At 43.1% G+C, this 12,763-nt stretch overlaps 1 protein-coding gene across 4 annotated transcripts in view; it reads right to left on the reverse strand.

Annotated features, from left to right (window-relative positions):
* Positions 1-4,488: 4,488 nt before the first annotated feature.
* Positions 4,489-12,763, reverse strand: part of LOC147011232 (breakpoint cluster region protein-like) — a 194,939-nt gene continuing 186,664 nt past the window's right edge. For 2 of the 4 annotated variants that reach the window (XM_085859221.1, XM_085859220.1), the window contains 4 exons: positions 11,799-11,933; positions 11,271-11,376; positions 10,714-10,876; positions 4,490-6,049 (listed from right to left, as the gene is read on the reverse strand). In XM_085859221.1, the coding sequence (XP_085715347.1) occupies positions 5,960-6,049; positions 10,714-10,876; positions 11,271-11,376; positions 11,799-11,933 (494 nt within the window). In that variant the 3' untranslated portion in view covers positions 4,490-5,959. Of the gene's footprint in view, positions 6,050-10,713; positions 10,877-11,270; positions 11,377-11,798; positions 11,934-12,763 lie in introns of all 4 variants that reach the window. The other 2 variants (XM_085859219.1, XM_085859222.1) reach the window with 2 other exon arrangements.

The following is a 12,763-nucleotide window of genomic DNA, read 5'->3' on the forward strand; positions in this document are numbered from 1 at the left end:
ACACGATGCACGTGGGTGATGGTGTCGTTATTGTTGTAGTTGTTGATGATGTAAAAATCCTAACTATAAAATAATTCCACAGCGCATGTACAATTAATTCCCATTAGACTCGGGACGAGACCCTAACTAGAAGCACACACTTACCGATATAACTGTTCTATAAGGACCTGAATGTTGTGTGCTCATGGCTGCCAGATTCGTAACAGTATCACTTCCAGATATTACCTCTACCCAGGTGCGGTGTCTTGCATTTGTTGAGATTGAAGGGAAGTAACCATAGCTGTGACCACTCCATGGCACTATAAAGATAGCTGTGTCATCATCGTAGTTGATATGAAATCATTCATTTTTTTTTAACAGCCTTCATCTCAGATCACAATTTGGATTCAGACCAGGTCACTCTGGCTTCCACTCACCCAACAATGGATGAAGGTCCTCCATGTCAGACATGAGTTCAGGGCCGTCTCCCTGGACATATCTCGTACTTTTGATACAGTCTGGCATCTTGCCTTACTCCCCAAACTCTCTGCCTATGACATCCAAGGCCAACTCCACACTTGGCTTAGTGACTTCCTCTACTCTCATAGCTAACATACGTGGCTCTCAACGGAATCCTTTAATCTCCTCTCCCTGTCAAGGCTGGAGTGCCCCAAGGCAGTGCTCTGGGCCCAGTCCTATTCCTGATTTTCATCGGTGATCTCTAGACTTTTTTTTGTATATAATGTCGAGGCTCGTATGAGAGCTAACACACAACACACAGCAAGAAGGGGGGGGGAGGGGGGCATGAGACAAGAGGGGCGGGAGAGGAGAGGACAAAACAGTGGGTAACAGAGACATTAGATCTGTGGAAGGGAGAGGGATGGGGTGGGGAACACGGGGACACAACAGGGACTTTCAGGAAGGAAAGCAGGGAATTTGAAGGAGGTGGGTTTGGGGTGGATTAACGGGGGTAGAAAAGATCGAGAATTTGGATGGGGGAAGATAATAGTTGGTTGTGAACAGCTGTTTTGAAGGGCAGGAGGGAAGAATGGGATTGAAAAGAATTGGAGAGGGAAGAATGGGACTTTCTGGAAAAGTATCTTTATTTCTTTGCTTTGACCATACACCATCTAAAAAATAATCACCTTCTCACCATTACACTGTGGAAACCAAGGCCTTTGAGATCAATGGAATCTCCCACGATGTAGCTGTCTATGGGCCTATCACCTTCAAATCACAGACAGGTCGGTGGTCTTCCACTGCATCCTTTCTGATCTTGCACCCTCTGCTCTTATCGTGCTTAGTTACTCACCCCCCCCCCCATGTTTTTGCAGGGCTCACACAGTTCACCATCAACCTCTTCCGGTGAAACGACCTAAATCCAGAATCACTGCTCACCTCCACACTCATTTGTTCCTGTTTTTACCCCCGCTTGTGGAACCAACTTCCACATCCCCATCAATCTCATTCTTCCCTCCAGGTCTTTAAGACAGCTGTTCCCTTCCATCTCAGATCATCCCCAATCCAAAACCATGATCTTTTCGACCCTCCTTCACCCTCCCTCCTCCTTCCAGGTTTCCAGTTTTTCCTTCCTGAGAGTTTCCTTCTGTATCCATCTTGTCCACCCTTTAATCCTTTCCTGCTGCCATTCCTCCAAACACCCATTGTTAGTCCAAATCCTCCCCCCTCAACTCTACTGTTGGTGTTTCCCCCTTCTCTCTCCTGATCCTTTTGTCCTGTTACATCCTGATCCATTCAGTGTATTAGCTTTTCCACAAGCCTTGACAATGTACACTTAAAAAAAAACACAAAGTGATGAGTGGTTCTTCAATACCATACGATCTTGATTTCTCCAAGAGTCTGATGTGGGGGAACCGAATCAAAAGCCTTGCAGGAATCGAAATTTTTTTTTAAAAATCACATCCACAGGCACTCCATAATCCAGTGATATAGTCAAGTTTGCAAACAACTACCGTAGCAGCAGACTTGTACTGGACCTCCCATTGGAAAACAAGTCATGTGACATCATGTGCTTTACCATGGCATCCCTGACCATCGACTCCATGACCTTCATAACGACCGATGTTAAGCTGACAGGTCTCTGTAGTTCCTGGTTGTTTACAGCTTTCCCTCCTTATATAATGGACTAGCAAGGGGTACCCGGCGTTGTCCAGTGATGTTCTAATCCTGTTGGCATTTTCAAGAAATTAACTTCTTTTGTGGGGACCTAAAAGAACTTCCCTACACCGACGAAGGAATGGGACCGGGGATCATTTAATATCACCTTCCACACAGCTACAAAGGCTTACGCACTATAGGGTGATAAAAAAATACAAATCAAATTTTTTTCATTCCCTAAAACGCTCCCCGACGAACCTCTGAAAGTGTGACGAAGATCCGTCTGGGCCATCTCTGAGAAAAATGGCGACACACATGTGGTGCACGTGATCAAGTGATGGTCCTTACAGACGGGTTTTTTGCGAGTAATTCCAGCAATTTGACGTTATATGACAGCAACAGAATTGTATTATGTACAATTCCAGAAGTGTGTGTACGTTTGTTTGTTTGTGAGGTGGAGTGTTGGCCTTCCATGCAATCCTCAACAGCTGGACTGAATGAGATGAAAACTGTTGGGTGTAGACGGGGTGCGCACGGGAAGTTTTAGGAGAAAAAGATAAATCATAGTCCCAGGGCTTCAGGGTGGGGTAGAGGAACCCAATTCTCTCCGCATGAAACATGTATGGCATTGCACCGTGACCGTGCTCAGAGGAAGGGTGTAATCCAAGTCATACGAAAATAGTCCAATTCTGGGAGAATTAACCCGTCCGTCCGTAATTCTCGGAGAATTAACCCGTCCGTCCATAATTCTGGGAGAATTAACCCGTCTGTTCGTAATTCTGGGGGAATTTCCCCATCCGTAATTCTGGGGGAATTAATCCCTCCATAAGGATGGGTTCTTCCGTGCTATTGATAGTTCAAGGAAAGAGCTGAATACAGAAGATGCTGATGGAATGAGCTGGTCGCCTCATTTTATTCCACAAATTCAGTAGAACAAGATCAATTAAACAATCTCTCAAACCGGCGCAAAAGATTCTCTCAAACCAATTAAAGAGCAAAAACAATGCAACTCAAAAGGTAAAGGATGACAGAGATTCCATTTTAAAAAAGGGTCAAATGACAGGAATGTGCAACTTCATGCTGAAAGTTTATTGGAACGTTTCCAAATAAATGGGAATAAATTAATCACCAAAAAGCTCGTATTGTGAACTTTAACAGTACTTTTACAATAACGCTTCAGGACAACCAGCTGGACAGAAACCTGAAATGGGTACAACCTTGGCCGACCGGCACAATTATTGTGCAGAGGTCACAGGCGAGAATTCTGTTAAAAATGACCTGGATTTGGTTTTTATAAGGCGTAAAGTATTCAGCACAAGCGACGCTACGTTTAGCCTGCGGACGGATTCGCACTCGGCACGGTTCTGCGATAGCGTCTCGGACGACTCGAAGTGGAATCTCCACTCGAGCGTGTTGGATGGGCAGTGCCGTCAGAAAAAGGTCAAACTTTTAATGTACATTTCAGATACGTGTAGATACTACAGAAATGTGCACAACGGTATACACAAAGTAGGTAAATGTGTTGAAATAACGTTGTTAGCTTTCTTCTTCTATCTTTTTTCTTACAGAAAAAGGCAATAAATACCTTACTTTCATCGTAGCTGTAAGATTTCATTAAATTTCAGTTGATCACAAAAGTTATCGAGTGATATCCAGGGAGAGTTCGAATTTTGCAGTAGAAAATTGCATACTGTACTCCGGAAAGTGAAAATCTTTTGAACAACCTTAAACAGAACAAGACAAGGTCCATTCTTTTTTTTTAAACAATAACCACTCTGACAAGTAATAATTATTCAAAGAAGCATTTATAGTGCCTTTAATACCCTTAATGTTGCTTTGCCTTCCATCTCCCACCACCCCCTACCATTCATCCCAATTAAAGTGGATGTCTTGCACATTTTTTTTTCCAAGGAGCCAAAATTGAAACTTAATTGAAGAAGAAAAAACTTTTCACCAATAGCTGCAAAAGCAATTTGAAACAAATCTTCATAAAGTAACAAAATCACAGCATTAAAATAATGAAACACCTTTTATGGTCTTGGAACTCTTTATCTACAATTAATATTCTCCGAGACATTAAATTAAAAGAGAGACTCGGAGAGGGAGACAGTTGGAGAGAGGGAGACAGTTGGAGAGAGGGAAAGAAGAGGACAGAGAGAAAAAATAGGAGGGGGGGGGGGGGAGAGAGAGAGAGAGAGAGAGAGAGAGAGAGAGAGAGAGAGAGAGAGAGAGAGAGAGAGAGAGAGAGAGAGAGAGAGAGAGAGAGAGAGAGAGAGAGAGAGAGAGAGAGAGAGAGAGAGAGAGAGAGAGAGAGAGAGAGAGAGAGAGAGAGAGAGAGAGAGAGAGAGAGAGAGAGAGAGAGAGAGAGAGAGAGAGAGAGAGAGAGAGAGAGAGAGAGAGAGAGAGAGAGAGAGAGAGAGAGAGAGAGAGAGAGAGAGAGAGAGAGAGAGAGAGAGAGAGAGAGAGAGAGAGAGAGAGTTTTGACAGAGGTAGAGAGACAGTTGGAGATAGGGAGACAGTTGGAGAGAGGGAGACAGTTGGAGAGAGGGAGACAGTTGGAGAGAGGGAGACAGTTGGAGAGAGGGAGACAGTTGGAGAGAGGGAGACAGTTGGAAAGAGGGAGACAGTTGGAGAGAGGGAGACAGTGAAGATAAGTGAAAGAGTGGGAGAAAGGGAAATAATTGGAGAGAGAAAAAGAGGGATAAAGGGGAAACCAGAGAGCGAGGGAAAGAGTGGGAGAAAGGGAAAAGAGTGATGGAAAGAATATAATAGGAGAGAGGGAAAGAGTGAGAGGGGGAAGCATAGGGGAAAGAAAGAGAAAGAGAAAGAGTGGGAGTGAGAATGAGTGAGAGTGAGAGTGAGAGTGAGAGTGAGAGTGAGAGTGAGAGTGAGAGTGAGAGTGAGAGTGAGAGTGAGAGTGAGAGTGAGAGTGAGAGAGAGAGAGAGAGAGAGAGAGAGAGAGAGAGAGAGAGAGAGAGAGAGAGAGAGAGAGAGAGAGAGAGAGAGAGAGAGAGAGAGAGAGAGACACAGAGACACAGAGACACAGAGACACACAGAGAGAGAGAGAGAGAGAAATCTTTAACAGAACATGCCTGCATGTCAAAATGTAAGAAAATGAGAAAACAAAATGAGGGAATAAAACCCGAATATAAATCCTCGCTGACAGTGTTTCAGGAAACTTCTTTTGCCTCGGATGGGAAGAAAACAAAAATGTGAACCTGCACAAATATAGTAGTTAAAATGCAATATCGTTGTTGCAATTTGAAAATAAAATTGTAATAATAATAATAATAACAATAATAATAGCATCTGTAATATTACAGCGAATACCACTGAAGGCTTACTCTGACCATGCAGAGTGGTTTGGATTTGTCAGAATATGAAAAAGAAAGTAAAACCAGTGTATCAGGGAAAATAAGTTTAACTCGGAAATAGAGAATCAATCCATAGTGTACAGTGTTCACGGTTTAAGCAGCACAGTAAGTTGGCTGGAAGAGATGCCACACTCACGTCATGTGACTCCCAAATTTGTCTCCAGTAGAGTCTGATCAAAGCTAACCTTGTACGTCATAATTCAAAAACCAAATTGTGGAAAATTTAACGACAAAAATCCCAATGAAGACAGCCAGCTGGTCTCAATGGAAGGCTATATTGCCATTTTGGTCTCAAGAAGCAAGTACAAAGGCTTTGCGTGAGAATGAGAGGGATAGGAATTGAATAAGAGAATAAAATAATGACACGAGTTGGCGAGAGGAAGCTGGAACAAAGGCATGGAGGGCAAAGTCCCAGTCGTGGGACAAAAATAGTTCCCAGTAATCTGTGAAAATGTGCAAGTAGTCGGTTGAACCCGGCCTAGTCAACCTCACACCTCGGTGGAGAACAGCAGGCTTTGTCGCTTGCTGTCTGGCTTGGGTATGGACTCGAGTTGTAAGAAATACAGCAGTACCTGCACCTATGGGGTAACCATACAAGGGGATCATGAGGTGTGGTGAGTAAATAAATAAAATAACAAAAGTGATTTTAAATAGGTTATAACACAAGTAAAGTGTATATATGTATATATGGAAAGGTGCACGTGGTGGACCAAAAAAATGGAAACACCTGGGTAAATGAGGGGACAGCAAGTGTATTGAAAGGAACAGCTTCCACACAGGTGTGGCACATGTGTTAATTAAGCAAATAACATCTCAGCATGCTAAGGGCCTTGCATAAAAATACTGCACAGGTCTGGTTGCCTATAATTATGGCTCGCATGGCTGTAAGAGACCTCAGTGACTTTGAAAGAGTGATAATTGTTGGGGCACGTTTTGCAAGAGCTTCAGCGACAAAGACAGTTCAACTTGCTGATATTTCATGAGCAACATTATCTCAGGTGATGTCGGCATGGAACTCCGAGGGAAAGACATTATCAGCAAAGGACAACAGTGGGCGGAAGCGCATACTCCAGGATCGTGATATCTGTGCATTAATTTGAAGTACAAGGCAAAGCAGGCGACCAACTGCAGATGAATTGACTGCAAATTTCAACCTGGGGCACGAGCAGCGAGTTCCATCAAAAACGGTCTGCCGAGAACTCAGCAGAGTGGGATACTATAGTTGGGTTGCAGTGCACAAAGCGCTCATTACACCTGGCAATGCACATAATTTGCGAGTGCAGTGGTGCAAAGAAAACAGGCAATGGTATTCTGAGCAGTGGAGAAATGTGATATGGTCAGATAAATCATCCTTCACTATGTTCTCGAGAAACGAACGAGTGCACGTGTGGCACCAACCTAAAGAACTTCACACTGGTTGGTTTGCCATTGCTTTCCTAGCAGTAGTTCTGACAGGAATTTGTAGTTTGGCTCACCCGTACTTCGTGAAGGACACATGGGGATCTTTAACATCCATCAACTAATTACGGAAGAAAGGATGCCCACTTTAAAATCCATGTGAGGTCCGGCACAATGACGCACACATTGATGATTCACCCAGTCTGTGAAGCACCAGGATAACATTTTATAGCTGGGCCGAGATTCAAACCCAGGCTAGACAGCTTAGAGGAGAGTCGGAGGTCGTATCTTCACGCACCGTTAATAAACAAACAGTGAGTCCATTTTGCATTTATATGTTAAAAATGTACATGATCCCTGTGTCGCAAGAGGTGACCAGGGTTGCGTCAGGAAGGGCATCCGGTGTAAAACATGTGCCAAATCACTATGCGGATCATAATGATGATCCGCTGTGGCGACCCCTAACGGGAGCAGCCGAAAGGAGAAGAAGATGTTAAAAATGTACAAGTAATAAAAATTGAATCCGAATCCAAAAACATCACTGCTGGGATTCCTGGACAGTGTAAAATAAAATCAAGGATACAATAATTACTGTACCTTTAAAAGAGTGAAATTTTTTTTTAATTTTGAGCAATTTTACCTCATACTATGCGGATGCCAGTATTTCATTAATATCAGGTTAGAAAAAAAACAAACATCATTTTCCGATATATATATTTTTATTATTTTACTCTCGATGTCAACATCATTATTTAGGCCATGAATTTGAATCGTCAAATATGGAATCAAATTTTGAATATCAGCTTTTCCTAGCTGATATTTTCCTAGCTAACATGACACATTATTCAATCTTGCCAGAAGCCAATCATATTGCACTTTCCTTCACACAGCAAACCAGCGTCAACAGTGAACAGCCGAACGGACAGCCATCTCTGTCTTATATCTACAGAGCCTTAAGAAAGTATTCACACCCCTTGACTTTTGTCACATTTTGTTGTGTTGCAGCCTGAATTTAAAACGGATTAATGTGAGATTTTTTTTGTCACCAATCCACACAAAATATCCAATAATGACAAAGTGAAAACATGTTTTTAATTTTTTTTTTACAAATTTATTAAAATATAAAAAGCTGAAATGTTTTGCGTCATGAAGTATTCACCCATTTGCTATGCCACTCCAAATTGAGCTCGGGTGCATCCAATTTCCTTTGTTCATCCTTGAGATGTATCGATAACTTGATTGGAGTCCACCTGTGGCCAAGTCAATTGATTGGACGTGACTGAGAAAGAAACACACCTTTCTATACAAGGTCCGACAGTTGACAGGGCATGTCAGAGCAGAAACTCCACCATGAAGTCTAAGGAACTGTCCGTAGAACTCTGAGATAGAATTGTGAGGACGCATAGATCTGGGGATAAAACAATTTCTCGAGTGTTGAAAGTTCCCAAGAGCGCAGTGGACTGCAGCATTAGGAAATGGAAAGAATATGGAACTACCCAGACTCTTCCTATAGCTGGCCGTCTGAGCAAACTGAGCAACCGGGCAAGAAGGACCTTGGTTAGGAAGGTGACCAGGAACCCAATGACCATTCTGACAGAACTACAGGGTTCCTTGGCTGAGATGCGAGAACCTGCTGCAAGGACAACAGTCTCTGCAGCACTTCACAAATCAAGGCTTTTTAGGAGAATGGCCAGATGGAAGCCATTCCTGAGAAAAAGGCACATGACAGCACACCTGGAGTTTGCAAAAGGGCATGTGAAAGACTCTGAGAACATGAGATAAAATATTCTGTGGTCTAATGAGACAAAATTTAACTCTTTGGCCTGAATGCAAAGCGCTATGTCTGACAGAAACCAAGCACAGCTCATCATCCCTCGAACACCTTCCCTCTCGTGAAGCATGGTGGTGGCAGCATCATGTTTAGGGGATGCTTTTGAGCGGCAGGGACTGGGAGACTTGTAAGGATAGAGGGAACAATGAATGGAGCCAAATACAGGGAAATCCTTGGGGAGAACCTGCTTCAGAGTGCAAAAGACCTTCTAATGTGGAGAAGATTAACGTTCCAACAGGAGAATGACCCCAAGCATACAGCCAAAGCAACACTGGTATGGCTTCAGAACAAGAATGTGAAAGTCCTTGATTGGTCGGTCCAACCAGAGCCCACACTTGAATCCCATTGAGAATCTGTGGAAAGACTTGAAGATCGGTCACTGTTCACCGATGCTCCCCATCACACTTGACAGAGCTTGAGCAAATCTGCAAAGAAGAATGGGAGAAAATCCCCAAATCCAGATGTGCAAAGCTGATAGAGACATTTCCAAGAAGACTCGCAGCTGTAATCGCTGCCAAAGGCGGTTCTACAAAGTATTGACTCAGGGGGTTGAATACTTATTGACCCGACATTTCAGATTTTTATTTTTAAGCAACTTGTCTAAATTTCTTAAAATACGTTTTCACTTTGTCATTATTGGGTATTTTGTGCAGATCAGTGACAAAAAAAAATCTCAATTGAATCCGTTTTAAATTCAGGCTGAAACACAACAAAATGTGACAAAAGTCAAGGGGTGTGAATGCTTTATGAAGGATGTGTGTGTGTGTGAGTGTGTGTGAGCACATACATACATACATACATACATACATACACACACACACACACACACACACACACACACACACACACACACACACACACACACACACACACACACACACACACACACACACACACACACACACACACACACACACACACACACACGTCTGGTGTTGGCGCAGTGGTTAGGGCAACGGCTTGGGATCCAAGAGGTTCTGAGTTCAAGCCCCGTTGAGCCACTGAATTAATACACCAGGGGGTTGACTCAGCCTGTCATCCTTCCGAGGTCGGCGAAATGAGTACCAGTATACTGGGCCGGTGTATACCCCGGTTAAAATAGGTGTACCATATCCCTGTGTCGTAAGAGGCGACCAGGGTTGCGTCAGGAAGGGCATCCGGCGTAAAACATGTGCCAAATCACGATGCGGATCATACGGATGATCCGCTGTGGCGACCCTTAACGGGAGCAGCCGAAAGAAGAAGAAGAAGATATATATACATACATGTATATATATATATATATATATATATATATATATATATATATATATATATATATATATATATATATATATATATATATATATATATATATATATATATATATATATATATATATATATATATATATATATATATATGTGTGCATGCCTCTTTGCTGGAATGGTAACCATACCATGAACACTTGTGCCATACCAGCAATTTCTGTAAGGGTTCTGCTCAATAAGGGGTGCCTGTCACACCTTCATCATATTTAGGCAATCCGCTACACAGTTTCTTACGAAGATTTTAGCAGTCTTGAAATGCGATTTTGTTTACCGTTAAACAGACGGTTGACTTGCAGGCCACAGCGTGGTTGGTGACTGCTTCTTTGCTGTGGATAGTTCTGTTTCACAGGCCTTGTCCACTGCAGACTGCAGCTTTAGTTAAAAGCACCTTTTTAACAATAAAAATTATTTTCCCGAACTGCTAAAATCCTCGGAAACTGTTAAACGGTGTAATGGATGCTTACTTAAATAGAGCGGATGTGTGACAGGCACCCCTTATCAATCAGAACCCTTGCAGAAATTGCTGGTGTGAGACGAGGGCTCATGTTCACCGTGCCCAGTTTACCATCCCATTTGAAAGGACGGCACACATGAGTGTACATACCTCTGGGCTATCCTACGAACCCGTATGCATACGGACATTAAATGTACATTACATCTACCAGGAATACAGATCACAAACAGAAGAGCATCCCTCCCTTACCTGTGACATCACTTCAAGGGACCAGCTATCAGACATGGTGATTGCCACTGCAGGATTTGCCACAATCTTTGTATCCTTCTCGGATGGACGAAGAAGTGTCGGGCCAAACACAGTGGCGAGGTTGTGAAGGGACATCTTGTTTACGGGCTCCATCTCAGCAACACTGCAGACGAATAAGTGGCCCATTTTCCAATAATTATCAACTTACAATGGCCTCCAGCTTTGACTTAACAGCATGAAAATGGCTGTTTGTAGCCTCAATGCATTCACACAAAAAGGACCGGATAGGAGACTGGTTTCCACTACCAGGGGATTTCAGTAGACTATGAAGGCAAATATCATTTAAGTAAAACTATCAAGACACAGAGGCCTCTGGAAATACATTTGAACCAAAGGAAATGCTGTGCTACATGTGTGCCAATTCTTCTTCTTCTCTTCCCTTTATAAGGGGTGAAGGAGGTCCAAAGGTACCACGCTTCTGCTCCGCCTCGACCATGATACTCCTCCACTTTTTTTCTACACAAGAGAAATCCTCTTGCCGGTCAATCAAGTCTCACCGCTTGAGGTGGGCAAGCAGGAACAAGAAGGTGTTGAGGTTTGGTTCCGGTAGAGTCTGCAAAATGTTGAGCATGCAGCTCTCCTTGGCTACTGGTTCAGATAGCGCTGTGGGGGCACAGAAGGGAACAACGAAATGCCGCTCAAGGCCCTGCTAACATACCCGCCAACACCGACCTATTTAGTGTTCCCATTCTAAGCATTCAGCCGATTGATACTGTGATCCCAGGTTAAAATCTCAATTCTGGTTCAAATCCCACATTAACTCCATTTGTCATTGTTCGGAGAAGCGACATCTACCTGCCCAAATGTCAAAATGAGTCAAGTACTCATCTAACAACCAAGATGTTACCACAACAGAGAAAGTACATATTTCGATTCCCAGAGCAGAATTAACTGCTGAACAAATCTTGGATGCTAAGAAAGATTTATAACAATAAAAAAATTCTCCATTTATAAAAGGAGAACATTTGGGGCATTCAGTAAAAACAATCCACACTGTGCAAAGGGCGGTGTGAAGGTTTGTTTACCAATGGCTTCTACGAAGCTCGGATAAAGTTCATCTGTGAAGAGGGGCTCAGGAAGCTCACGGAAGTAGAGTTTGAGGGCGCCGGCGATGGCGTTTACATCCATGTCACTCATCAATACCGACGCATCTTTGTCATCTGCAGACGTGCCGAGAAACAAGTTTGTTCAATGCTTTGCTTATACATCACAGTTTCTATATACTGCAATCATCCAAGGTGAGGAAAAGCAAAAGGTGTTATTACGCTGAGCGCGAATGAGCCTCTTTCCCTCCTAGAAGTGTCCCAGTACTTTCGACAGAACTTGCCAGTACCCTGGCCAAATGAAAAACTTCCCCACTGGTCAGAGGAATGATAGACTACTCCACTTGAAGCAAAGTGCAATATCCCTATGAGTGCCAAAGATTGGTAGCCATTTTGATAAGTATATATATTTTAAGGTAGAACTTTCTAGAATTCCTTGAAAGAGTAAAAATTCATTTGAACACCTGTAATGATATTTAAAATAGCATGAAATGGTTAAAACTTGCTGAATTTACTTGCTGTCAAACCTTAGATTCTGCAACCGGTTCAGACGGCATCAGCCCACGTGTCCTAAAAACCTGCTCTTCTGCTCTTGCTCACCCTCTCTCTCTGTTCTATTCACGCTCTCATTTGCCCAAGGTCATGTGCCACCTGCTTGGAAATCAGCAAACATCACTGCCCTGCAGTAAAAGGTGCAAAAACAGATCCCTGCAACTACAGACCAATCAGCCTTCTGCCAATCATCAGCAAGGTTATGGAATCCTTCATCGCTTCAGACATTAAATCCTTCCTCTTCTCGAATGGCCTGATTTCCGATCATCAATTTGGTTTCAGACCAGGTCACTCTACCCTGGATATGCTGCTTCTGCTCTCCCAACAATGGATGGAGGTCCTCAATGTCGGACATGAAATCAGAGCCAGATCCCAAGACATATTGCGTGCGTTTG

Source organism: Eptatretus burgeri, chromosome 16 (genome assembly GCF_056783735.1).
Source record: "Eptatretus burgeri isolate ZD-2024b chromosome 16, Ebu_testis_v1, whole genome shotgun sequence".
NCBI classification, from domain to species: Eukaryota; Metazoa; Chordata; class Myxini; order Myxiniformes; family Myxinidae; genus Eptatretus; species Eptatretus burgeri.